This window comes from Oncorhynchus nerka, linkage group LG9b (assembly GCF_034236695.1).
Source record: "Oncorhynchus nerka isolate Pitt River linkage group LG9b, Oner_Uvic_2.0, whole genome shotgun sequence".
Taxonomy (NCBI): domain Eukaryota; kingdom Metazoa; phylum Chordata; class Actinopteri; order Salmoniformes; family Salmonidae; genus Oncorhynchus; species Oncorhynchus nerka.
Window position 1 is genome coordinate 52,508,563 of NC_088424.1, and position 24,070 is coordinate 52,532,632.

The window sequence follows — 24,070 nt, forward strand, 5'->3', positions numbered from 1 at the left end:
TATAGTACACACCAACAGTCTGATTATATAGTACACACCAACAGTCTGATTATATAGTACACACCAACAGTCTGATTATATAGTACACACCAACAGTCTGATTATATAGTACACACCAACAGTCTGATTATATAGTACACACCAACAGTCTGATTATATAGTACACACCAACAGTCTGATTATATAGTACACACCAACAGAACAGTCTGATTATGTAGTACACACCAACAGTCTGATTATATAGTACACACCAACAGAACAGTCTGATTATATAGTACACACCAACAGAACAGTCTGGTTATATAGTACACACCAACAGTCTGATTATATAGTACACACCAACAGTCTGATTATATAGTACACACCAACAGTCTGATTATATAGTACACACCAACAGTCTGGTTATATAGTACACACCAACAGAACAGTCTGATTATATAGTACACACCAACAGAACAGTCTGATTATATAGTACACACCAACAGAACAGTCTGATTATGTAGTACACACCAACAGTCTGATTATATAGTACACACCAACAGTCTGATTATATAGTACACACCAACAGAACAGTCTGATTATATAGTACACACCAACAGTCTGATTATATAGTACACACCAACAGTCTGATTATATAGTACACACCAACAGTCTGATTATATAGTACACACCAACAGTCTGGTTATATAGTACACACCAACAGAACAGTCTGATTATATAGTACACACCAACAGTCTGATTATATAGTACACACCAACAGTCTGATTATATAGTACACACCAACAGTCTGATTATATAGTACACACCAACAGTCTGATTATATAGTACACACCAACAGTCTGATTATATAGTACACACCAACAGTCTGGTTATATAGTACACACCAACAGTCTGATTATATAGTACACACCAACAGTCTGATTATGTAGTACACACCAACAGTCTGATTATATAGTACACACCAACAGTCTGATTATATAGTACACACCAACAGAACAGTCTGATTATATAGTACACAACAACAGTCTGATTATATAGTACACACCAACAGTCTGATTATATAGTACACACCAACAGTCTGATTATATAGTACACACCAACAGTCTGATTATATAGTACACACCAACAGTCTGATGGTCTCCTTTATCTACTGACCAGAGTCAGATGGTCTCCTTTATCTACTGACCAGAGTCAGATGGTCTCCTTTATCTACTGACCCAGAGTCAGATGGTCTCCTTTATCTACTGACCCAGAGTCAGATGGTCTCCTTTGTCTACTGACCCAGAGTCAGATGGTCTCCTTTATCTACTGACCCAGAGTCAGATGGTCTCCTTTATCTACTGACCCAGAGTCAGATGGTCTCCTTTGTCTACTGACCCAGAGTCAGATGAGGCCCTTTGTCTACTGACCCAGAGTCAGATGAACTTGTGGATACCCTTTTTGTCTCTGCGTCCAACATGGCAACAACACCTCTGCTGTTTTCAATCAGGATCTCAGCGATCACTGCCTCATTGCCTGCATCCGTAATGGGTCAGCGGTCAAACGACCACCCCTCATCACTGTCAACTCTCCCTAAAACAATTCAGCGAGCAGGCCTTTCTAATCGACCTGGCCCGGGTATCCTGGAAGTATATTGGACCTCATCCCGTCAGTCGAGGATGCTTAGTCGTTCTTTAAAAGTAATTTCCTCACCATCTTAAATAAGCACGCCCCTTTCAAAAAAATGTAGACCTAAGAACAGATATAGCCCTTGGTTCACTGTAGACCTGACTGCCCTCGACCAGCACAAAAACATCCTGTGGCGGACTGCAATAGCATCGAATACTCCCCGTGATATGCAACTTTTCAGGGAAGTCAGGAACCAATAGAACAATCAATCAGGAAAGCAAAGACTAGCTTTTTCAAGCAGAAATTTGCATCCATAGCTCTAACTCTAGCTCTGTTTTGGGACACAGTAAAGTCCATGGAGAATAAGAGCACCTCCTCCCAGCTGCCCACTGCACTGAGGCTAGGTGACACAGTCACCACCGATATAAATCCACTATAATCGAGAATTTCAGCATTTCTCTACGGCTGGCCATGCTTTCCTCCTGGCTACCCCAACCAACAGCTCCGCACCCCACGCAGCTACTTGCACAAGCCTCCCCACCCAAATCCAGATAGCAGATGTTCTGAAAGAGCTGCAAAACCTGGACCCGTACAGATCAGCTGGGCTAGACAATCTGGACCCTCTCTTTCTAAAATGATCCGCCGCCATTGTTGCAACCCCTATTACCATTCTGTTCAACCTCTCTTTCTTATCGTCCAAGATCCCTAAAGATTGGAAAGCTGCCGTGGTCATCCCCCTCTTCAAAAGGGGTGACACTCTAGACCCAAACTGTTATAGACCTATATTCATCCCGCCCTGCCTCTCAAAAGTCTTCAAAAGAAAAGTTAACTTCTCTGTGATGTGTGGGACGGTAGGGTCCCACCTCGCCAACAGCCAGTGAAATTGCAGGGCGCCAAATTCAAACAACAAAAATCTCATAATTAAAACTCCTCAAACATACAAGTATTTTACACAATTTTAAAGATAAACTTCTTGTTAATCCAGCCACAGTGTCCGATTTCAAAAAGGCTTTACGGCGAAAGCACACCATGCGATTATGTTAGGTCAGCGCCTAGCCACAGTAACCCATACAGCCATTTTCCAACCAAGGAGAGGTGTCACAAAAGTCAGAAATAGCGTTACAATTAATCACTTACCTTTGATGATCTTCATCTGATGGCACTCCCAGGTCTCCATGGTAGACAATAAATGTTCATTTTTCAATAAAGTTCATCTTTACGTCCAAAAACCTCCTTTTTGTTCGCGTGTTTAGTTCACTAACTCAAATGCACAAGGCACGGGCACTAAGTCCAGACGAAAAGTCAAAAAAGTTCCATTATGTCAATGTATATTTTTGGATGTTTTTATCATAAATCAATAATATTCCAACCGGACAATTCCGTTGTCATTAGAAAGGAATTGGAACGGAGCTTGCGCCCGGATCAACAACTAAAGGCTGAGGCACTTACTGTGAGTGGTCTTATTCTCTCCCCTTTCACAATAGTAGAAACAAGGTTCTAAAGACTGTTGACATCTAGTGGAAGCCTTAGGAAGTGCAATCTGACCCCATAGACACAGGATATTGGATAGGCAATCACTACAAACCTCAGATTTCCCACTTCCTGGTTGGATTTTTCTCAGTTCTGTTATACTCACAGACATTATTTTAACAGTTTTGTAAACTTTAGAGTGTTTTCTATCAAAATCTACTAACTATATGCATATTCCAGCTTCTGGGCCTGAGATACAGACAGTTTACTCTTTTCATCCAAACTCCCCAATGAAGATAATAAAAAGATAACTGACCATTTCGAATCCCACCGTAGATTGGAAAGCTGCCGCGGTTTTCCCCCTCTTCAAAGGGGGAGACACCCTAGACCCAAACTGCTACAGACCTATATCTATCCTAACCGGCCTTTCTAAGGTCTTCGAAAGCCAAGTTAACAAACAGATTACCGACCATTTCGAATCCCACTGTACCTTCTTCGCTGTGCAATCCGGTTTCCGAGCTGGTCACAGGTGCACCTCAGCCACGCTAAAGGTACTAAACGATTTCATAACCCACCATCGATAAAAGACAGTACTGTGCAGCCGTCTTCATCGACCTGGCCAAGGCTTTCGACTCTATCAATCACCGTATTCTCATCGGCAGACTCAACAAACTCGACAGCCTTGGTTTCTCAAATGACTGCCTCGCCTGGTTCACCAACTACTTCCCTGATAGAGTTCAGTGTGCCAAATCAGAGGGCCTGTTGTCCGGACATGGGTGGCAGATAGCCTAGTGGTTAGAGTGTTGGACTTGTAACCGAAAGGTTGCAAGATCAAATCCCCAAACTGACAAGGTAAAAAAAACTGTCACTCTGCCTCTGAACAAGGCAGTTAACCCACTGTTCCTAGGCCATCATTGAAAATAAGAATTTGTTCTTAACTGACTTGCCTAGTTAAATAAAGGGAAACCATTAAAAAAAATACATCTGCCCCTTCTTTGGACACTGTAACTAACCTCGAAACGAGCTTCAACGCCATACAACACTCCTTCCGTGGCCTCCAACTGCTCTTAAACGCTAGTAAAACCAAACATATGCTCTTCAACCATTCGCTGCCCGCCAGACTAGCATCACTACTCTGGACGGTTCTAACTTAGAATATGTGGACAACTACAAATACCTAAAAGCCCTTTATACCACCCACCACTGCGACCTGTATGCTCTCGTTGGCTGGCCCTCGCTACATATTCGTCGCTAGACCCACTGGCTCCAGGTCATCTATAAGTCTATGCTAGGTAAAGCTCCGCCTTATCTCAGCTCACTGGTCACAATAACAACACCCACCCGTAGCACGTGCTCCAGCAGGTGTATCTCACTGGTCATCCCCAAAGCTAGCACCTACTTTGGTCGCCTTTCCTTCCAGTTCTCTGCTGCCAATGACTGTAAACAGCCCACCTGTCACGTTCGGACCTTAGTTCCTTTTTATGTCTTTATTTTAGTTGGTCAGGGCATGAGTTGTGGTGGGCATTCTATGTTGTTTTTCTATGTTTTGGTCTGTTGTTATATTTCTATGTGTTTGGCCTAGTATGGTTCTCAATCAGAGGCAGGTGTCAGTCGTTGTCTCTGATTGGGAGCCATATTTAGGTAGTTTTCTATTGTGTTTTGTGGGTGGTTGTATCCAGTGTTAGTGTTTTCACCATACGGGACTGTTTCGTTTGTTTGTTTGTATTTTTTGCTATTTTGTTCAGTGTTCTGTTGATTTATTAAATATAACATTATGGACACGCTGCAAATTGGTCTGATCCTCGTTAGAGGAGGAAGAAGACCGTTACAACACCCAATCTACCTACCTCTACTACTCCTCCTCGTTAGAGGAGGAAGAAGGCCGTTACAACACCCAATCTACCTACCTCTACTCCTCCTCGTTAGAGGAGGAAGAAGACCGTTACAACACCCAATCTACCTACCTCTACTCCTCCTCGTTAGAGGAGGAAGAAGACCGTTACAACACCCAATCTACCTACCTCTACTCCTCCTCGTTAGAGGAGGAAGAAGACCGTTACAACACCCAATCTACCTACCTCTACTCCTCCTCGTTAGAGGAGGAAGAAGACCGTTACAACACCCAATCTACCTACCTCTACTCCTCCTCGTTAGAGGAGGAAGAAGACCGTTACAACACCTCATCCCCATATGGTTTTTATTTACCTTTCTGCTCTTTTTTGCACCCCAGTATTTCTACTTGCACATCATCATCTGCTCATCTATCACTCCAGTGTTAATTTGCTAAATTGTAATTACTTCGCTACTGTGGCCTTACCTCCTCATGCCATTTACACACTATATATAGACTTGTCTATTGTGTTATTGACTGTACGCTTGTTTATTCCATGTGTAACTCTGTTGTTGTTTGTGTCGAACTGCTTTGCTTTATCTTGGCCAGGTCACAATTGTAAATGAGAACTTGTTCTCAACTAGCCAACCTGGTTAAATAAAGGTTCAATTAAAAATCAATTTTAAAAAATGAGGGAAGTTAGAGGTAGTTTCACGAGCCAATACCAACTAGCATTAGCGCAATGACTGGGGGTCTACAGAAACAGCTAGCATGCTAGCTTTAGCCTTATACTTATAATCATAATTGTGCCTGCATTTGTTAGCAACTTTTTTAAACTGCACGCAGAGACAAATATGATATCCATTAGTTCATCTGACTCTGGGTCAGTAGATAAAGGAGTCCATCTGACTCTGGGTCAGTAGATAAAGGAGTCCATCTGACTCTGGGTCAGTAGATAAAGGAGTTCATCTGACTCTGGGTCAGTAGATAAAGGAGTCCATCTGACTCTGGGTCAGTAGATAAAGGAGTCCATCTGACTCTGGGTCAGTAGATAAAGGAGTCCATCTGACTCTGGGTCAGTAGATAAAGGAGTCCATCTGACTCTGGGTCAGTAGATAAAGGAGTCCATCTGACTCTGGGTCAGTAGATAAAGGAGTTCATCTGACTCTGGGTCAGTAGATAAAGGAGTCCATCTGACTCTGGGTCAGTAGATAAAGGAGTCCATCTGACTCTGGGTCAGTAGATAAAGGAGTCCATCTGACTCTGGGTCAGTAGATAAAGGAGACCATCTGACTCTGGGTCAGTAGATAAAGGAGTCCATCTGACTCTGGGTCAGTAGATAAAGGAGTTCATCTGACTCTGGGTCAGTAGATAAAGGAGACCATCTGACTCTGGGTCAGTAGATAAAGGAGACCATCTGACTCTGGGTCAGTAGATAAAGGAACATCTGACTCTGGGTCAGTAGATAAGGGCCTCATGACAAAATCCTGAACAAAATGTTGAACTATCCTGAACTAAATCCTGAACTAAATGGTGAACTATCCTGAACTAAATCCTGAACTATTCTGAACTAAATGGTGAACTATCCTGAACTAAATCCTGAACTATCCTGAACTAAGTCCTGAACTAAATGGTGAACTATCCTGAACTAAATCCTGAACTATCCTGAACTAAGTCCTGAACTAAATGGTGAACTATCCTGAACTAAATTGTGAACTATCCTGAACTAAGTCCTGAACTAAATGGTGAACTATCCTGAACTAAATCCTGAACTATCCTGAACTAAGTCCTGAACTAAATGGTGAACTATCCTGAACTAAATCCTGAACTATCCTGAACTAAGTCCTGAACTAAATGGTGAAATATCCTGAACTAAATCCTGAACTAAATGGTGAACTATCCTGAACTAAATCCTGAACTATCCTGAACTAAGTCCTGAACTAAATGGTGAACTATCCTGAACTAACTAACTGAACTATCTTGAACTAAAGCCTAAACTAAATGGTGAACTATCCTGAACTAAATCCTGAACTATCCTGAACTAAATGGCGAACTATCCTGAACTAACTCCTGAACTAAATGGTTAACTATCCTGAACTAAATCCTGAACTAAATGGTGAACTGAACTAAGTCCTGAACTAAATGGTGAACTATCCTGAACTAAATGGTGAACTATCCTGAACTAAATGGTGAACTATCCTGAACTAAATGGTGAACTATCCTGAACTAAATCATGAACTAAATGGTGAACTAAATGGTGAACTATCCTGAACTAAATCATGAACTAAATGGTGAACTATCCTGAACTAAATGGTGAACTAAATGGTGAACTATCCTGAACTAAATGGTGAACTAAATGGTGAACTAAATGGTGAACTATCCTGAACTAAATCATGAACTAAATGGTGAACTATCCTGAACTAAATGGTGAACTAAATGGTGAACTATCCTGAACTAAATGGTGAACTATCCTGAACTAAATGGTGAACTAAATCCTGAACTATCCTGAACTAAATGGTGAACTATCCTGAACTAAATCCTGAACTATCCTGACCTAAATGGTGTTATATCCTGAACTAAATCCTGAACTATCCTGAACTAAATGGTGAACTATCCTGAACTAAATGGTGAACTATCCTGAACTAAATCCTGAACTATCCTGAACTAAATGGTGAACTATCCTGAACTAAATGGTGAACTATCCTGAACTTAATCCGGAACTAAATGGTGAACTATCCTGAACTTAATCCTGAACTAAATGGTGAACTATTCTGAACTATCCTGAACTAAATCCTGCACTAAATGGTGAACTATCCTGAACTATCCTAAACTAAATCCTGAACTAAATGGTGAACTATCCTGAACTAAATCCTGAACTAAATGATGAACTACCCTGAACTATATCCTGAACTAAATCCTGAACTAAATGGTGAACTATCCTGAACTAAATCCTGAACTAAATGGTGAACTATCCTGATCTAAATCCTGAACTATCCTGAACTAAATCCTGAACTATCCTGAACTAAATCCTGAACTATCCTGAACTAAATGGTGAACTATCCTGAACTAAATCCTGAACTAAATGGTGAACTATCCTGATCTAAATCCTGAACTATCCTGAACTAAATCCTGAACTATCCTGAACTAAATCCTGAACTATCCTGAACTAAATGGTGAACTATCCTGAACTAAATCCTGAACTAAATGGTGAACTATCCTGAACTAAATCCTGAACTATCCTGAACTAAATCCTGAACTAAATGGTGAACTATCCTGAACTTAATCCTGAACTATCCTGAACTAAATCCTGAACTATCCTGAACTTAATCCTGAACTATCCTGAACTAAATCCTGAACTAAATCCTGAACTAAATGGTGAACTATCCTGAACTAAATCCTGAACTAAATGGTGAACTATCCTGAACTAAATGGTGAACTATCCTGAACTAAATGGTGAACTAAATCCTGAACTATCCTGAACTAAATGGTGAACTATCCTGAACTAAATGGTGAACTATCCTGAACTATATCCTGAACTAAATCCTGAACTAAATGGTGAACTATCCTGAACTAAATCCTGAACTAAATGGTGAACTATCCTGAACTAAATCCTGAACTATCCTGAACTAAATCCTGAACTAAATGGTGAACTATCCTGAACTTAATCCTGAACTATCCTGAACTAAATCCTGAACTAAATCCTGAACTTAATCCTGAACTGAACTAAATCCTGAACTAAATGGTGAACTATCCTGAACTAAATGGTGAACTATCCTGAACTAAATCTGAACTAAATGGTGAACTATCCTGAACTAAATGGTGAACTAAATCCTGAACTAAATGGTGAACTAAATCCTGAACTATCCTGAACTAAATGGTGAACTATCCTGAACTAAATGGTGAACTAAATCCTGAACTATATCCTGAACTAAATCCTGAACTAAATGGTGAACTATCCTGAACTAAATCCTGAACTAAATGGTGAACTATCCTGAACTAAATGGTGAACTATCCTGAACTAAATGGTGAACTAAATCCTGAACTATCCTGAACTAAATGGTGAACTATCCTGAACTAAATGGTGAACTAAATCCTGAACTAAATGGTGAACTATCCTGAACTAAATGGTGAACTGAATCCTGAACTAAATGGTGAACTATCCTGAACTAAATGGTGAACTATCCTGAACTAAATGGTGAACTATCCTGAACTAAATGGTGAACTATCCTGAACTAAATGGTGAACTATCCTGAACTAAATCCTGAACTAAATGGTGAACTATCCTGAACTAAATGGTGAACTATCCTGAACTAAATGGTGAACTATCCTGAACTAAATCCTGAACTAAATGGTGAACTATCCTGAACTAAATGGTGAACTATCCTGAACTAAATGGTGAACTAAATCCTGAACTAAATCCTGAACTAAATGGTGAACTATCCTGAACTAAATGGTGAACTATCCTGAACTAAATGGTGAATATCCTGAACTAAATCCTGAACTAAATGGTGAACTATCCTGAACTAAATCCTGAACTAAATGGTGAACTATCCTGAACTAAATCCTGAACTAAATCCTGAACTAAATGGTGAACTATCCTGAACTTAATCCTGAACTATCCTGAACTAAATCCTGAACTATCCTGAACTTAATCCTGAACTATCCTGAACTAAATCCTGAACTAAATCCTGAACTAAATGGTGAACTATCCTGAACTAAATCCTGAACTAAATGGTGAACTATCCTGAACTAAATGGTGAACTATCCTGAACTAAATGGTGAACTAAATCCTGAACTATCCTGAACTAAATGGTGAACTATCCTGAACTAAATGGTGAACTATCCTGAACTATATCCTGAACTAAATCCTGAACTAAATGGTGAACTATCCTGAACTAAATCCTGAACTAAATGGTGAACTATCCTGAACTAAATGGTGAACTATCCTGAACTAAATGGTGAACTAAATCCTGAACTATCCTGAACTAAATGGTGAACTATCCTGAACTAAATGGTGAACTATCCTGAACTAAATCCTGAACTAAATGGTGAACTATCCTGAACTAAATGGTGAACTATCCTGAACTAAATCCTGAACTAAATGGTGAACTATCCTGAACTAAATGGTGAACTATCCTGAACTAAATGGTGAACTATCCTGAACTAAATGGTGAACTATCCTGAACTAAATGGTGAACTATCCTGAACTAAATCCTGAACTAAATGGTGAACTATCCTGAACTAAATGGTGAACTATCCTGAACTAAATGGTGAACTATCCTGAACTAAATCCTGAACTAAATGGGGAAAGTAGAAGGTACAAAAAAAGATAATAAGAAATGGTGTTGTCCTCTCTCTCCCTAGATTCCGTATTACATTGATAAAGCAATGCAGTGCCCAGTATGTGTGTTGATATTTCCCTCCGTAGGCCACTGGGTTCTGTTTGGTTGTTTGGTCACGAGGTGTGAGGTACAGCACCATGGTAACTGAGAGCGTTGTGCCGGATGGTTCAGGATCTGGTTATTTTGGCAAGGTGTTACTGAGAGAGACGGAACTCTGTAAATGTTATCCAAATGACACATTCTGTTCCTCTGGGTTCCTGCATGTACTCTTTGCTCAAATAGTGGCTAGTGGGTTTGTGGGTTTAAGTGTGTGTGTGTGTGTGTGTGTGTGTGTGTGTGTGTGTGTGTGCGTGCGTGCGTGCGAGAGACTGAAGGACTGTTATGTGGGTTGGTGTTTGGGTGGAGACACGGAAGGGAAGACTGCAACAACAGCCAGACAGCACTCTGCTCTCCAGTCCTGGGTTCAAATAATATTCAAAATCCATCAAATACTTTCTAGTCTTCCTGTAGTGCCAGATTCCATTGCGCCAGGTTCACTCCATCAAGCCCAGACAAAGTATTCTGAATACTATTTGAACCCAGGTCTGCTGATCTCTACTCTGGCAGCAACAGGACAATGGAGACAGAACCACTTCAAACAAAGGCTGAACCTAAAGAGACCTTTACTCATTTCCAGACACATTCATCAGCCAGCCGTGTTGAAAACGGCAAGAGATGAACATTATTATAATCTAGTCAGGGAAGTTTTAGACAGACAGAAAACTAAAACACAAAACCTCAAAGAATCAGAGCAGAGAAATGATGCTATAAAAAGATGAGAGGAAAACAAATGAAAGGAAAGCGCTTGACAGGATTCATCCTAATCCTCTCTGTGGTGAAGAGGAGACAGGATTCATCCTAATCCTCTCTGTGGTGAAGAGACAGGATTCATCCTAATCCTCTCTGTGGTGAAGAGACAGGATTCATCCTAATCCTCTCTGTGGTGAAGAGACAGGATTCATCCTAATCCTCTCTGTGGTGAAGAGACAGGATTCATCCTAATCCTCTCTGTGGTGAAGAGACAGGATTCATCCTAATCCTCTCTGTGGTGAAGAGACAGGATTCATCCTAATCCTCTCTGTGGTGAAGAGACAGGATTCAACCTAATCCTCTCTGTGGTGAAGGGACAGTTGAATCCTGTCTCCTCTTCACCGCAGAGAGGATTAGGATGAATCCTGTCTCATCTTCACCACAGAGAGGATTAGGATGAATCCTGTCTCCTCTTCACCACAGAGAGGATTAGGATGAATCCTGTCTCTTCACCACAGAGAGGATTAGGATGAATCCTGTCTCCTCTTCACCAGACAGAACAGTGCCTCCAGACAGAACAGTGCCTCCAGACAGAACAGTGCCTCCAGACAGAACAGTGCCTCTGCCTCCAGACAGAACAGTGCCTCTGCCTCCAGACAGAACAGTGCCTCCAGACAGTACTCCTCCTTGACTTATTCCACATTTTGTTGTGACAGCCTAAACAAAACACTATAAAAAATATAAAACATTCTCCCCCATTTACTCACAATATCCCATAACGACAATGTGTTTTTAGAAAATGTTGCACATTTATTTAAAATAAAATACAGAAATATCTCATTTACATAAGTATTCACACCCCTGAGTCAATACCTGTTAGAATCCCCTTTGGCAGTGATTACAGCTGTGAGTCTTTCTGGGTTAGTCTCTAAGAGCGATTACAGCTGTGAGTCTTTCTGGGTAAGTCTCTAAGAGTGATTACAGCCGTGAGTCTTTCTGGGTGAGTCTCTAAGAGTGATTACAGCTGTGAGTCTTTCTGGGTAAGTCTCTAAGAGTGATTACAGCTGTGAGTCTCTCTGGGTAAGTCTCTAAGAGTGATTACAGCTGTGAGTCTTTCTGGGTAAATCTCTAAGAGTTGTGAGTCTTTCTGGGTAAGTCTCTAAGAGCGATTACAGCTGTGAGTCTTTCTGGGTAAATCTCTAAGAGATGTGAGTCTTTCTGGGTAAATCTCTAAGAGCTTTTCACACTTGGATTGTACAATATTTGCCCATTATTCTTTAAACAATTCTTCAAGCTCTGTCAAGTTGATTGTTGATCATTGCTAGACAGCCATTTTCAAGTCTTGCCATAGATTTTCAAGCTGATTTAAGTCAAAACTGTAACTCGGCCACTCAGGATCATTCAATGTCGTCTTGATAAGCAACTCCAGTGTAGATTTGGCCTTGTGTTCTAGGTTATTGTCCTGCTGAAAGGTGACTTCATCTCCCAGTGTAGATTTTTATTTTTATTTTATTTTTATTTCACCTTTATTTAACCAGGTAGGCTAGTTGAGAACAAGTTCTCATTTGCAACTGCGACCTGGCCAAGATAAAGCATAGCAGTGTGAACAGACAACACAGAGTTACACATGGAGTAAACAATTAACAAGTCAATAACACAGTAGAAAAAAAATGGGCAGTCTATATACAATGTGTGCAAAAGGCATGAGGAGGTAGGCGAATAATACAATTTTGCAGATTAACACTGGGGTGATAAATGATCAGATGGTCATGTACAGGTAGAGATATTGGTGTGCTGCATCATGTTATTTGGCCTTGTGTTTTAGGTTATTGTCCTGCTGAAAGGTGAATTCATATCCCAGTGTCTGTTGGAAAGCAGACTGAACCAGGTTTTCCTCTAAGTCTTTGTCTGTGCTTAACTCTATTCCATGTATTTTTCCCTAAAAACTCCCCAGTCCTTAATGATGACAAGCATACCAATAACATGATGCAGCCACCACTATGCTGGAAATTATGAAGAGTGGGACTCAGTTGCCACATAGTTTGCAGTTTTACTTTGGTGCCTTGTTGCAAACAGGAGGCATGTTTTGGAATATATTTTATTCTGTACAGGCTTCCTTCTTTTCACTCTGTCATTAGGTTGGTATTGTGGAGTAACTACCATGTTGTTGATTCATCGTCAGTTTCCTCCTATCACAGCCATTAAACTCTGTCATTTAGGTTGTGGAGTAACTACATTTACATTTACATTTAAGTCATTTAGCAGACGCTCTTATCCAGAGCGACTTACAAATTGGTGCATTCACCTTATGACATCCAGTGGAACAGCCACTTTACAATAGTGCATCTAAATCTTACAAGGGGGGTGAGAGGGATTACTTTATTCTATCCTAACTACAATGTTGTTGATCCATCCTCAGTTTCCTCCTATCACAGCCATTAATCTCTGTCATTTAGGTTGTGGAGTAACTACAATGTTGTTGATCCATCCGCAGTTTCCTCCTATCACAGCCATTAATCTCTGTCATTTAGGTTGTGGAGTAACTACCTTGTTTTCACTCTGTCATTTAGGTTGTGGAGTAACTACCATGTTGTTCATCCATCCTCAGTTTCCTCCTATCACAGTCATTAAACTCTGTCATTTAGGTTGTGGAGTAACTACCATGTTGTTCATCCATCCTCAGTTTCCTCCTATCACAGTCATTAAACTCTGTCATTTAGGTTGTGGAGTAACTACCATGTTGTTCATCCATCCTCAGTTTCCTCCTATCACAGTCATTAAACTCTGTAACTGTTTTAAGGTCACCATTGGCCTCATGGTGAAAATCCCTGAGTGGTTTCCTTCCTCTCCGGCAACTGAGTTAGGAAGAACGCCAGTATCTTTGTAGTGACTGGGTGTATTGATGCACCATTTGAAGTGTAATTAATAACTGCACCATGTTCACAGGGATATTCAATACTTTGTTTTACCCATCTACCAATAGGTGCCCTTCTATTCCATTGGAAAACCTCCCTGGTCTTTGTGGTTGGAAAACCTCCCTGGTCTTTGTGGTTGGAAAACCTCCCTGGTCTTTGTGGTTGGAAAACCTCCCTGGTCTTTGTGGTTGGAAAACATCCTTGGTCTTTGTGGTTGGAAAACCTCCCTGGTCTTTGTGGTTGGAAAACCTCCCTGGTCTTTGTGGTTGGAAAACCTCCCTGGTCTTTGTGGTTGGAAAACCTCCCTGGTCTTTGTGGTTGGAAAACCTCCCTGGTCTTTGTGGTTGGAAAACCTCCCTGGTCTTTGTGGTTGGAAAACCTCCCTGGTCTTTGTGGTTGAATCTGTGTTTGAAATTCACTGCTTGACTGAGGGACCTTACAGATAATTGTATGTGTGGGGTACAGAGATGAGGTAGTCATTCAAAAAGTCCATGCTACTTTTTACGTGACTTGTGACTGATCTTATTTAGGCTTGTTTGACAACATGGTCCTAAACAGTAAAACATAACGGAAACTGACTGTAATACGACTGTAAAAAAAAGATGAAGGACCTAATAATGGCCTTGTTTATCACATAACCCAAATGCTTTTGTTATAATGTAATAACAGTACACACCAAAACGTGAGGTTTTGACCTGTAAAAGACAGATATATGGTAGTGGTAGTGAAAGGTGTTGTGTGGGGTTTGTAGGGAAGTGGGGCAGGACAGGACTGTGTGGGGTTTGTAGGGAAGTGGGGCAGGACAGGACTGTGTGGGGTTTGTAGGGAAGTGGGGTAGGACAGGACTGTGTGGGGTTTGTAGGGAAGTGGGGTAGGACAGGACTGTGTGGGGTTTGTAGGGAAGTGGGGCAGGACAGGACTGTGTGTTTTGGGGACTTTGGGGGTTTTAGGGAAGTGGGGCAGGACAGGACTGTGTGGGGTTTTAGGGAAGTGGGGCAGGACAGGACTGTGTGGGGGTTTTAGGGAAGTGGGGCAGGAGGGCAGGAGTGGGGTTTTAGGGAAGTGGGGCAGGACAGGACTGTGTGGGGTTTTAGGAAGTGGGGCAGGCTAGGTAAGGGCAGGAAGTGGGGCAGGACAGGACTGTGTGGGGTTTTAGGGAAGTGGGGCAGGGGACTGTTGGGGTTTTAGGGAGTGGGGCAGGACAGGACTGTGTGGGGTTTTAGGGAAGTGGGGCAGGACAGGACTGTGTGGGGGTTTTAGGGAAGTGCAGGACAGGCAGGAGGGAAGTGGGGCAGGACTGTGTGGGGGTTTTAGGGAAGTGGGGCAGGCTAGTGTGGGGTTTTAGGGAAGTGGGGCAGGACAGGACTGTGTGGGGTTTTAGGGAGGTGGGGCAGGACAGGACTGTGTGGGGTTTTAGGGAAGTGGGGCAGTGTGGGGCTAGGTAAGGGCAGGACAGTGTGGGGTTTTAGGGAGGTGGGGCAGGACAGGACTGTGTGGGGTTTTAGGGAAGTGGACAGGCTGTGGGGTTTTAGGAAGTGGGGCAGGACTGTGTGGGGTTTTAGGGAAGTGGGGCAGGACAGGACAGTGTGGGGTTTTGTGGGGCAGGACAGGTGGGGGTTTTAGGAAGTGGGGCAGGACAGGACTGTGTGGGGTTTTAGGGAAGTGGGGGGACAGGACAGGACTGGACAGGACTGTGTGGGGTTTTAGGGAAGTGGGGCAGGACAGGACAGTGTGGGGTTTTAGGGAAGTGGGGCAGGACAGGACTGTGTGGGGTTTTAGGAAGTGGGGCAGGACAGGACTGTGTGGGGTTTGTAGGGAAGTGGGGACTGTGTGGGGTTTTAGGGAAGTGGGGCAGGACAGGACTGTGTGGGGTTTTAGGGAAGTGGGGGACAGGACTGTGTGGGGTTTTAGGGAAGTGGGGCAGGACAGGACTGTGTGGGACAGGACAGGTGTGGGGTTTTAGGGAAGTGGGGCAGGACAGGACAGTGGGGTTTTAGGGAAGTGGGACAGGACAGGACTGTGTGTGGGGTTTTAGGGAAGTGGGGCAGGACAGGACTGTGTGGGGGTTTTAGGGAAGTGGGGCAGGACTGTGTGGGGTTTTAGGGAAGTGGGGACAGGACAGGACAGTGTGGGGGTTTTAGGGAAGTGGGGCAGGACAGGACTGTGTGGGGTTTTAGGGAAGTGGGGGACAGGACTGTGTGGGGTTTTAGGGAAGTGGGGCAGGACAGGACTGTGTGGGGTTTTAGGGAAGTGGGGCAGGACAGGACTGTGGGGGTTTAGGGGAGTGGGGCAGGACAGGACTGTGTGGGGTTTTAGGGAAGTGGGGCAGGACAGGACTGTTTTGGGGTTTGTAGGGAAGTGGGGCAGGGAAGTGGGGCAGGACAGGAGGACTGTGTGGGGTTTTTAGGGAAGTGGGGCAGGACAGGACTGTGTGGGGTTTTAGGGAAGTGGGGGGCAGGGGGTTTAGGGAAGTGGGCAGGACAGGACTGTGTGGGGGTTTTAGGGAAGTGGGGCAGGACAGGACTGTGTGGGGGTTTTAGGGAAGTGGGGCAGGACAGGAGTGTGGGGTTTTAGGGGAAGTGGGGCAGGACAGGACAGGTGGGCAGGACAGTGTGGGGTTTTAGGACAGGTGTGGGGGTGTGGGGTTTTAAGTGGGGCAGGACAGGACTGTGTGGGGGTTTTAGGGAAGTGGGGGGCAGGACAGGACAGTGTGGGGGTTTTAGGGAAGTGGGGCAGGACAGGACTGTGTGGGGGGTTTTAGGGCAGGAAGTGTGGGGGTTTTAGGGCAGGACAGAGTGTGGGGTTTTAGGGAAGTGGGGCAGGACAGGACTGTGTGGGGTTTAGGGAAGTGGGGCAGGACAGGACAGTGTGGGGTTTTAGGGAGGTGGGGGGAAGTGGGGACAGGACAGTGTGGGGTTTTAGGGAAGTAGGACAGGACAGTGGGGGAGGGAAGTGGGGCAGGACAGGTGTGGGGGTTTTAGGGAAGTGGGGCAGGACAGGAAAGTGGGGGGTTTTAGGGAAGTGGGGGGACAGGACAGTGTGGGGGTTTTAGGGAAGTGGGGCAGGAAGTGGGGTTTAGGGAGGTAGGGCAGGACAGGACTGTGGGGGGTGGGGGGTTTTAGTGGGGCAGGACAGGACAGTGTGGGGCAGGAAGGACTGTGGGGTTTTAGGGAAGTGGGGCAGGACAACTGTGTGGGGTTTAGGGAAGTGGGGCAGGACAGGACTGTGTGGGGTTTTAGGGAAGTGGGGCAGGACCCAGGGGAACATGCTAGGTAAGTGGGGCAGGACAGTGTGGGGTGTGTAGGGAAGTGGGGCAGGACAGGACTGTGTGGGGTTTCAGGACAGGACTGTGTGGGGGTTTTAGGAATGGGGCAGGACAGTGTGGGGGTTTTAGGGAAGTGGGGCAGGCTAGGTAAGGGCAGGAGAGTGTGGGGGTGTAGGGAAGTGGGGCAGGCTAGGTAGGGTTGACAGGGCATGGGGGTGTAGGGAAGTGGGGAAGTGGGGCAGGACAGGACTGTGTGGGGTTTCAGAGTAGGGCAGACAGTGAGGGGATTAGGGAAGTGGGGCAGGACAGTGTGGGGGTGTAGGGATGTGGGGCAGGACAGGAAAGTGGGGGGTTTTAGGGAAGTGGGGCAGAACAGGAAATGGTGGGGGTGTAGGGAAGTGGGGAAGTGGGGCAGGCTAGGTAAGGGCAGGACAGGGTGGGGGTGTAGGGCAGGACAGGGCAGAGAGAAATACCTAATTATTTCTGAAATATTACACAAAACGACCTAGATATGACTGTCTGTGAAATACCTTCCCCAGAACATGTTTAGCTCTCAGCTGTATCCACTATGCTTTGAGTAATGCAAATGTGAAAACTGGAAACCGAGGACATACCTGAGTGGCTTTGTCCCTCATGCAGGGTTGACATGGGGCATGGCTGCTTTCCCGAGGCCAGTGACCGGTCAGATAGGGTCCAGTCAGGAGAAGATCCAGGGAGGAGGTGCGGCGGATACTGGAGCAGGAGCAGCAGGAGGGTAGGGCTCGGGGAGGAGGTGGTTTGGGTCTCTCTGTAGGGAGAGAGGGAAAGGTGGAAGAAGAAGAGATGTGGAGTTTAGACACATAACAGAACATGACATTGAGAAGAGGATGAGAAAGAGAAAGAGAAAGAGTTGGCCAGATTAACTGTAGAATATATGTTCTCGTCTGGGTAGAGTGGATGGTGGATTCTGTCTGCTGACAGAGAGTTAAGGGTAGAGTGGATGGTGGATTCTGTCTGCTGACATCGGAGGGTTAGAGTTAAGGGTAGAGTGGATGGTGGATTCTGTCTGCGGACATCGGAGGGTTGGAGTTAAGGGTAGAATGAATGGTGGATACTGTCTGCGGACATCGGAGGGTTGGAGTTAAGGGTAGAATGGATGGTGGATTCTGTCTGCGGACATCGGAGGGTTGGAGTTAAGGGTAGAATGGATGGTGGATACTGTCTGCGGACATCGGAGGGTTGGAGTTAAGGGTAGAGTGGATGGTGGATTCTGTCTGCTGACAGAGAGTTAAGGGTAGAATGGATGGTGGATACTGTCTGCGGACATCGGAGGGTTAGAGTTAAGGGTAGAATGGATGGTGGATTCTGTCTGCGGACATCGGGAGGGTTGGAGTTAAGGGTAGAGTGGATGGTGGATTCTGTCTGCTGACATCGGGAGGGTTGGAGTTAAGGGTAGAGTGGATGGTGGATTCTGTCTGCTGACAGAGAGTTAAGGGTAGAGTGGATGGTGGATTCTGTCTGCTGACAGAGAGTTAAGGGTAGAATGGATGGTGGATTCTGTCTGCTGACATCGGAGGGTTAGAGTTAAGGGTAGAATGGATGGTGGATTGGCCGCTGTGCTTGAAGAGGAAATGAGGAATGCATAATTATTTAAGTACAGGTACCGTAGATGTGAGCGAAATAGCTTTAAGTAGCAGTAGAAGTATTGTTGTTCGTTAGTTTCGTCCAATTAGGGTAGGGATGGTAGGGGGGAAAGTATACATTTCAAAAATGAAAAAAAAAATAAATTAAAAGGATGATTTGAAATTACGCAAACAATTAAATTCATGACATTAAATGGCCCCCTTCATAGTTGGGTGGGTGGTTGGTCCTCAGACAGAAGGTCTAGGGCCCCCTTCATAGTTGGTCCTCAGACAGAAGGTCTAGGGCCCCCTTCATAGTTGGTCCTCAGACAGAAGGTCTAGGGCCCCCTTCATAGTTGGTCCTCAGACAGAAGGTCTAGGGCGCGCTGGGTGGTTGGTCCTCAGACAGAAGGTCTAGGGCGCGCTGGGTGGTTGGTCCTCAGACAGAAGGTCTAGGGCGCGCTGGGTGGTTGGTCCTCAGACAGAAGGTCTAGGGCCCCCTTCATAGTTGGTCCTCAGACAGAAGGTCTAGGGCCCCTTCATAGTTGGTCCTCAGACAGAAGGTCTAGGCGCGCTGGGTGGTTGGTCCTCAGACAGAAGGTCTAGGGCGCGCTGGGTGGTTGGTCCTCAGACAGAAGGTCTAGGGGCGCTGGGTGGTTGGTCCTCAGACAGAAGGTCTAGGGCGCGCTGGGTGGTTGGTCCTCAGACAGAAGGTCTAGGGCGCGCTGGGTGGTTGGTCCTCAGACAGAAGGTCTAGGGCGCGCTGGGTGGTTGGTCCTCAGACAGAAGGTCTAGGGCGCGCTGGGTGGTTGGTCCTCAGACAGAAGGTCTAGGGCGCGCTGGGTGGTTGGTCCTCAGACAGAAGGTCTAGGGCGCGCTGGGTGGTTGGTCCTCAGACAGAAGGTCTAGGGCGCGCTGGGTGGTTGGTCCTCAGACAGAAGGTCTAGGGCGCGCTGGGTGGTTGGTCCTCAGACAGAAGGTCTAGGGCGCTGGGTGGTTGGTCCTCAGACAGAAGGTCTAGGGCGCGCTGGGTGGTTGGTCCTCAGACAGAAGGTCTAGGGCGCGCTGGGTGGTTGGTCCTCAGACAGAAGGTCTAGGGCGCGCTGGGTGGTTGGTCCTCAGACAGAAGGTCTAGGGCGCGCTGGGTGGTTGGTCCTCAGACAGAAGGTCTAGGGCGCGCTGGGTGGTTGGTCCTCAGACAGAAGGTATAGGGCGCGCTGGGTGGTTGGTCCTCAGACAGAAGGTCTAGGGCGCGCTGGGTGGTTGGTCCTCAGACAGAAGGTCTAGGGCGCGCTGGGTGGTTGGTCCTCAGACAGAAGGTCTAGGGCGCGCTGGGTGGTTGGTCCTCAGACAGAAGGTCTAGGGCGCGCTGGGTGTTTGGACACCAGCGTTTTTAAAAGGTATTTTTTATTTAACTAGTCAAGTCAGTTAAGAACAAATTCTTATTTACAATGACGGCCTAGGAACAGTGGGTTAACTGCCTTGTTCAGGGGCAGAAAGACAGACATTGTCAGCTCGGGGATTCGATCTAGCAACCTTTCGGTTACGGCCCAACACTCTAACCACTAGGCGACAGTGTGTTTGTGTATATATTTCCCGTTTGAGTCCATAAGAAGTACAGTCTGTGTTTGTGTATATATAATCTGCTGGCTTCTCTGCAGGTTTGGCCAGCTCTCTAATGGGTTGTTCTCTGTCACCTGTCACACGAAAAGTCCAAGTTTATCCAACTCTAAATCTATCTTTTCGTAAAAACATGGTGAAAAATGTGTGAGCTCATCTCCTCATCTCTCTCTCTCCTACTGCTCTCTCCCCCTCCTCATCTCCCCTGCTGTTCTCTCCCCCTCCCCATCTCCCCTGCTGTTCTCTCCCCCTCCCCATCTCCCCTACTGTTCTCTCCCCCTCCCCATCTCCCCTGCTGTTCTCTCCCCCTCCCCATCCCCATCTCTCCTGCTGTTCTCTCCCCTCCCCATCTCCCCTACTGTTCTCTCCCCCTCCCCATCTCTCCTACTGTTCTCTCCCCCTCCCCATCTCTCCTACTGTTCTCTCCCCTTACCCATCTCCCCTACTGTTCTCTACCCCCTCCCCATCTCTCCCTCATCTCCCCTGCTGTTCTCTCCCCATCTCCCCTGCTGTTCTCTCCCCCTCCCCATCTCCCCTACTGTTCTCTCCCCCTCCCCATCTCCCCTGCTGTTCTCTCCCCTCCCCATCTCCCCTGCTGTTCTCTCTCCCTCCCCATCTCTCCTGCTGTTCTCTCCCCCTCCCCATCTCCCCTGCTGTTCTCTCCCCTCCCCATCTCCCCTACTGTTCTCTCCCCCTCCCCATCTCCCCTACTGTTCTCTCCCCTCCCCATCTCCCCTGCTGTTCTCTCCCCTCCCCATCCCCATCTCTCCTGCTGTTCTCTCCCCCTCCCCATCTCCCCCTACTGTTCTCTCCCCCTCCCCATCTCTCCTACTGTTCTCTCCCCCTCCCCATCTCTCCTACTGTTCTCTCCCCTACCCATCTCCCCTACTGTTCTCTACCCCTCCCCATCCCCCCTCCTCATCTCCCCTGCTGTTCTCTCCCCATCTCCCCTGCTGTTCTCTCTCCCTCCCCATCTCCCCTACTGTTCTCTCCCCCTCCCCATCTCCCCTGCTGTTCTCTCCCCCTCCCCATCTCCCCTGCTGTTCTCTCTCCCCTCCCCATCTCTCCTGCTGTTCTCTCCTCCCCTCCCCATCTCCCCTGCTGTTCTCTCTCCCCTCCCCATCTCCCCCCCTACTGTTCTCTCCCCTCCCCATCTCCCCTGCTGTTCTCTCCCCCTCCCCATCTCTCCTGCTGTTCTCTCCTCTCCCCCTCCCCATCTCTCCTACTGTTCTCTCCCCCTCCCCATCTCCCCTACTGTTCTCTCCCCCTCCCCATCCCCATCTCTCCCCCTCCTCATCTCCCCTCCCTGTTCTCTCTCCCCCTCCCCATCTCCCCTGCTGTTCTCTCCCCTCCCCATCTCCCCTACTGTTCTCTCCCCTCCCCATCTCCCCTGCTGTTCTCTCCCCCCTCCCCATCTCCCCTGCTGTTCTCTCTCCTCCCCATCTCTCCTACTGTTCTCTCCCCCTCCCCATCTCCCCTGCTGTTCTCTCCCCTCCCCATCTCCCCTGCTGTTCTCTCCCTCCCCATCTCCCTGCTGTTCTCTCCCCCTCCCCATCTCTCCTGCTGTTCTCTCCCCCTCCCCATCTCTCCTACTGTTCTCTCCCCCCCCCTCCCCATCTCCCCCTACTGTCTCTCCCCTCCCCATCCCCATCTCTCCCCCTCCTCATCTCCCCTCCCCACTGTTCTCTCCCCTCCCCATCTCTCCTGCTGTTCTCTCCCCTCCCCATCTCTCCTGCTGTTTCTCTCCCCTCCCCTATCTCTCCTACTCTTCTCTCCCCCTCCCCATCTCTCCTGCTGTTCTCTCCCCTCCCCATCTCCCCTGTTCCTCCCTCCCCATCTCTCCTACTGTTCTCTCCCCCCTCCCCATCTCTCCTGCTGTTCTCTCCCTCCCCATCTCTCCTGCTGTTCTCTCCCCTCCCCATCTCTCCCCTACTGTTCTCTCCCCTCCCCATCTCTCCTGCTGTTCTCTCCCCCTCCCCATCTCTCCTACTGTTCTCTCCCCCTCCCCATCTCTCCTGCTGTTCTCTCCCTCCCCATCTCCCCTACTGTTCTCTCCCCTCCCCATCTCTCCTGCTGTTCTCTCTCCCCATCCCCATCTCTCCTACTGTTCTCTCCCCCTCCCCATCTCTCCTGCTGTTCTCTCCCCTCCCCATCTCTCCTACTGTTCTCTCCCCCTCCCCATCTCCCCTACTGTTCTCTCCCCCCTCCTCATCTCCCCTACTGTTCTCTCCCCCTCCCCATCTCTCCTGCTGTTCTCTCCCCTCCCCATCTCTCCTACTGCTGTTCTCTCCCCCTCCCCATCTCCCCTACTGTTCTCTCCCCCTCCCCATCTCCCTGCTGTTCTCTCCCCCTCATCTCATCTCCCTCCCCCTACTGTTCTCTCCCCTCCCCATCTCTCCCCCTACTGTTCTCTCCCCCTCCCCATCTCCCCTACTGTTCTCTCCTCCCCTCCTCATCTCCCCTACTGTTCTCTCCCCTCCCCATCTCTCCTGCTGTTCTCTCCCCCTCCCCATCTCTCCTGCTGTTCTCTCCCCTCCCCATCTCCCCTACTGTTCTCTCCCCTCCCCATCTCCCCTGCTGTTCTCTCCCCCTCCTCATCTCCCCTACTGTTCTCTCTCCCTCCCCATCTCTGCTGCTGTTCTCTCCCCCTCCTCATCTCCCCTACTGTTCTCTCCCCCTCCCCATCTCTCCTGCTGTTCTCTCCCCCTCCCCATCTCTCCTGCTGTTCTCTCCCCCTCCCCATCTCTCCTGCTGTTCTCTCCCCCTCCCCATCTCTCCAGCTGTTCTCTCCCCCTCCCCATCTCTCCTGCTGTTCTCTCCCCTCCCCCGCATCTCCCCTGCTGTTCTCTCTCCCCTCCCCATCTCTCCAGCTGTTCTCTCCCCCTCCCCATCTCTCCAGCTGTTCTCTCCCCTCCCCATCTCCCCTCCCCACTGTTCTCTCCCCCTCCCCATCTCTCCCCCTCCCATCTCTCTCCCCTCCCCACTGTTCTCTCCCCTCCCCATCTCTCCCTGCTGTTCTCTCCCCCCCTCCCCATCTCCCCTGTTCTCTCCCCTCCCCATCTCTCCTGCTGTTCTCTCCCCCCCCATCTCTCCTACTCTTCTCTCCCTCCCCATCTCTCCTGCTGTTCTCTCCCCCTCCCCATCTCCCCTCCTTATCTCCCCTACTGTTCTCTCCCCCTCCCCATCTCTCCTGCTGTTCTCTCCCCCCTCCCCCTCCCCATCTCTCCTGCTGTTCTCTCCCCTCCCATCTCCCTACTGTTCTCTCCCCTCCCCATCTCTCCTGCTGTTCTCTCCCCCTCCCCATCTCTCCTACTGTTCTCTCCCCCTCCCCATCTCTCCTGCTGTTCTCTCCCCCTCCCCATCTCTCCTACTGTTCTCTCCCCCCCTCCCCATCTCTCCTGCTGTTCTCTCCCCTCCCCATCTCTCCTACTGTTCTCTCCCCTCCCCATCTCCCTACTGTTCTCTCCCCTCCTCATCTCCCTACTGTTCTCTCCCCCTCCCCATCTCTCCTGCTGTTCTCTCCCCCTCCCCATCTCTCCTGCTGTTCTCTCTCCCCTCCCCATCTCCCCTACTGTTCTCTCCCCCTCCCCATCTCCCCTGCTGTTCTCTCCCCCTCCTCCTCATCTCCC

At 47.4% G+C, this 24,070-nt stretch overlaps 1 protein-coding gene across 1 annotated transcript in view; it reads right to left on the reverse strand.

The window, feature by feature from the left end:
• The window catches only part of LOC115124431 (protein FAM117B-like), a 52,572-nt gene extending 33,343 nt beyond the window's left edge, over nucleotides 1-19,229 (reverse strand). Inside the window, 1 exon segment of the mRNA XM_065013852.1 lies at nucleotides 17,835-19,229. Within this exon segment, the coding sequence (XP_064869924.1) occupies nucleotides 17,835-18,071 (237 nt within the window). The 5' untranslated portion in view covers nucleotides 18,072-19,229.
• Between the last annotated feature and the right edge of the window lie 4,841 nt (nucleotides 19,230-24,070).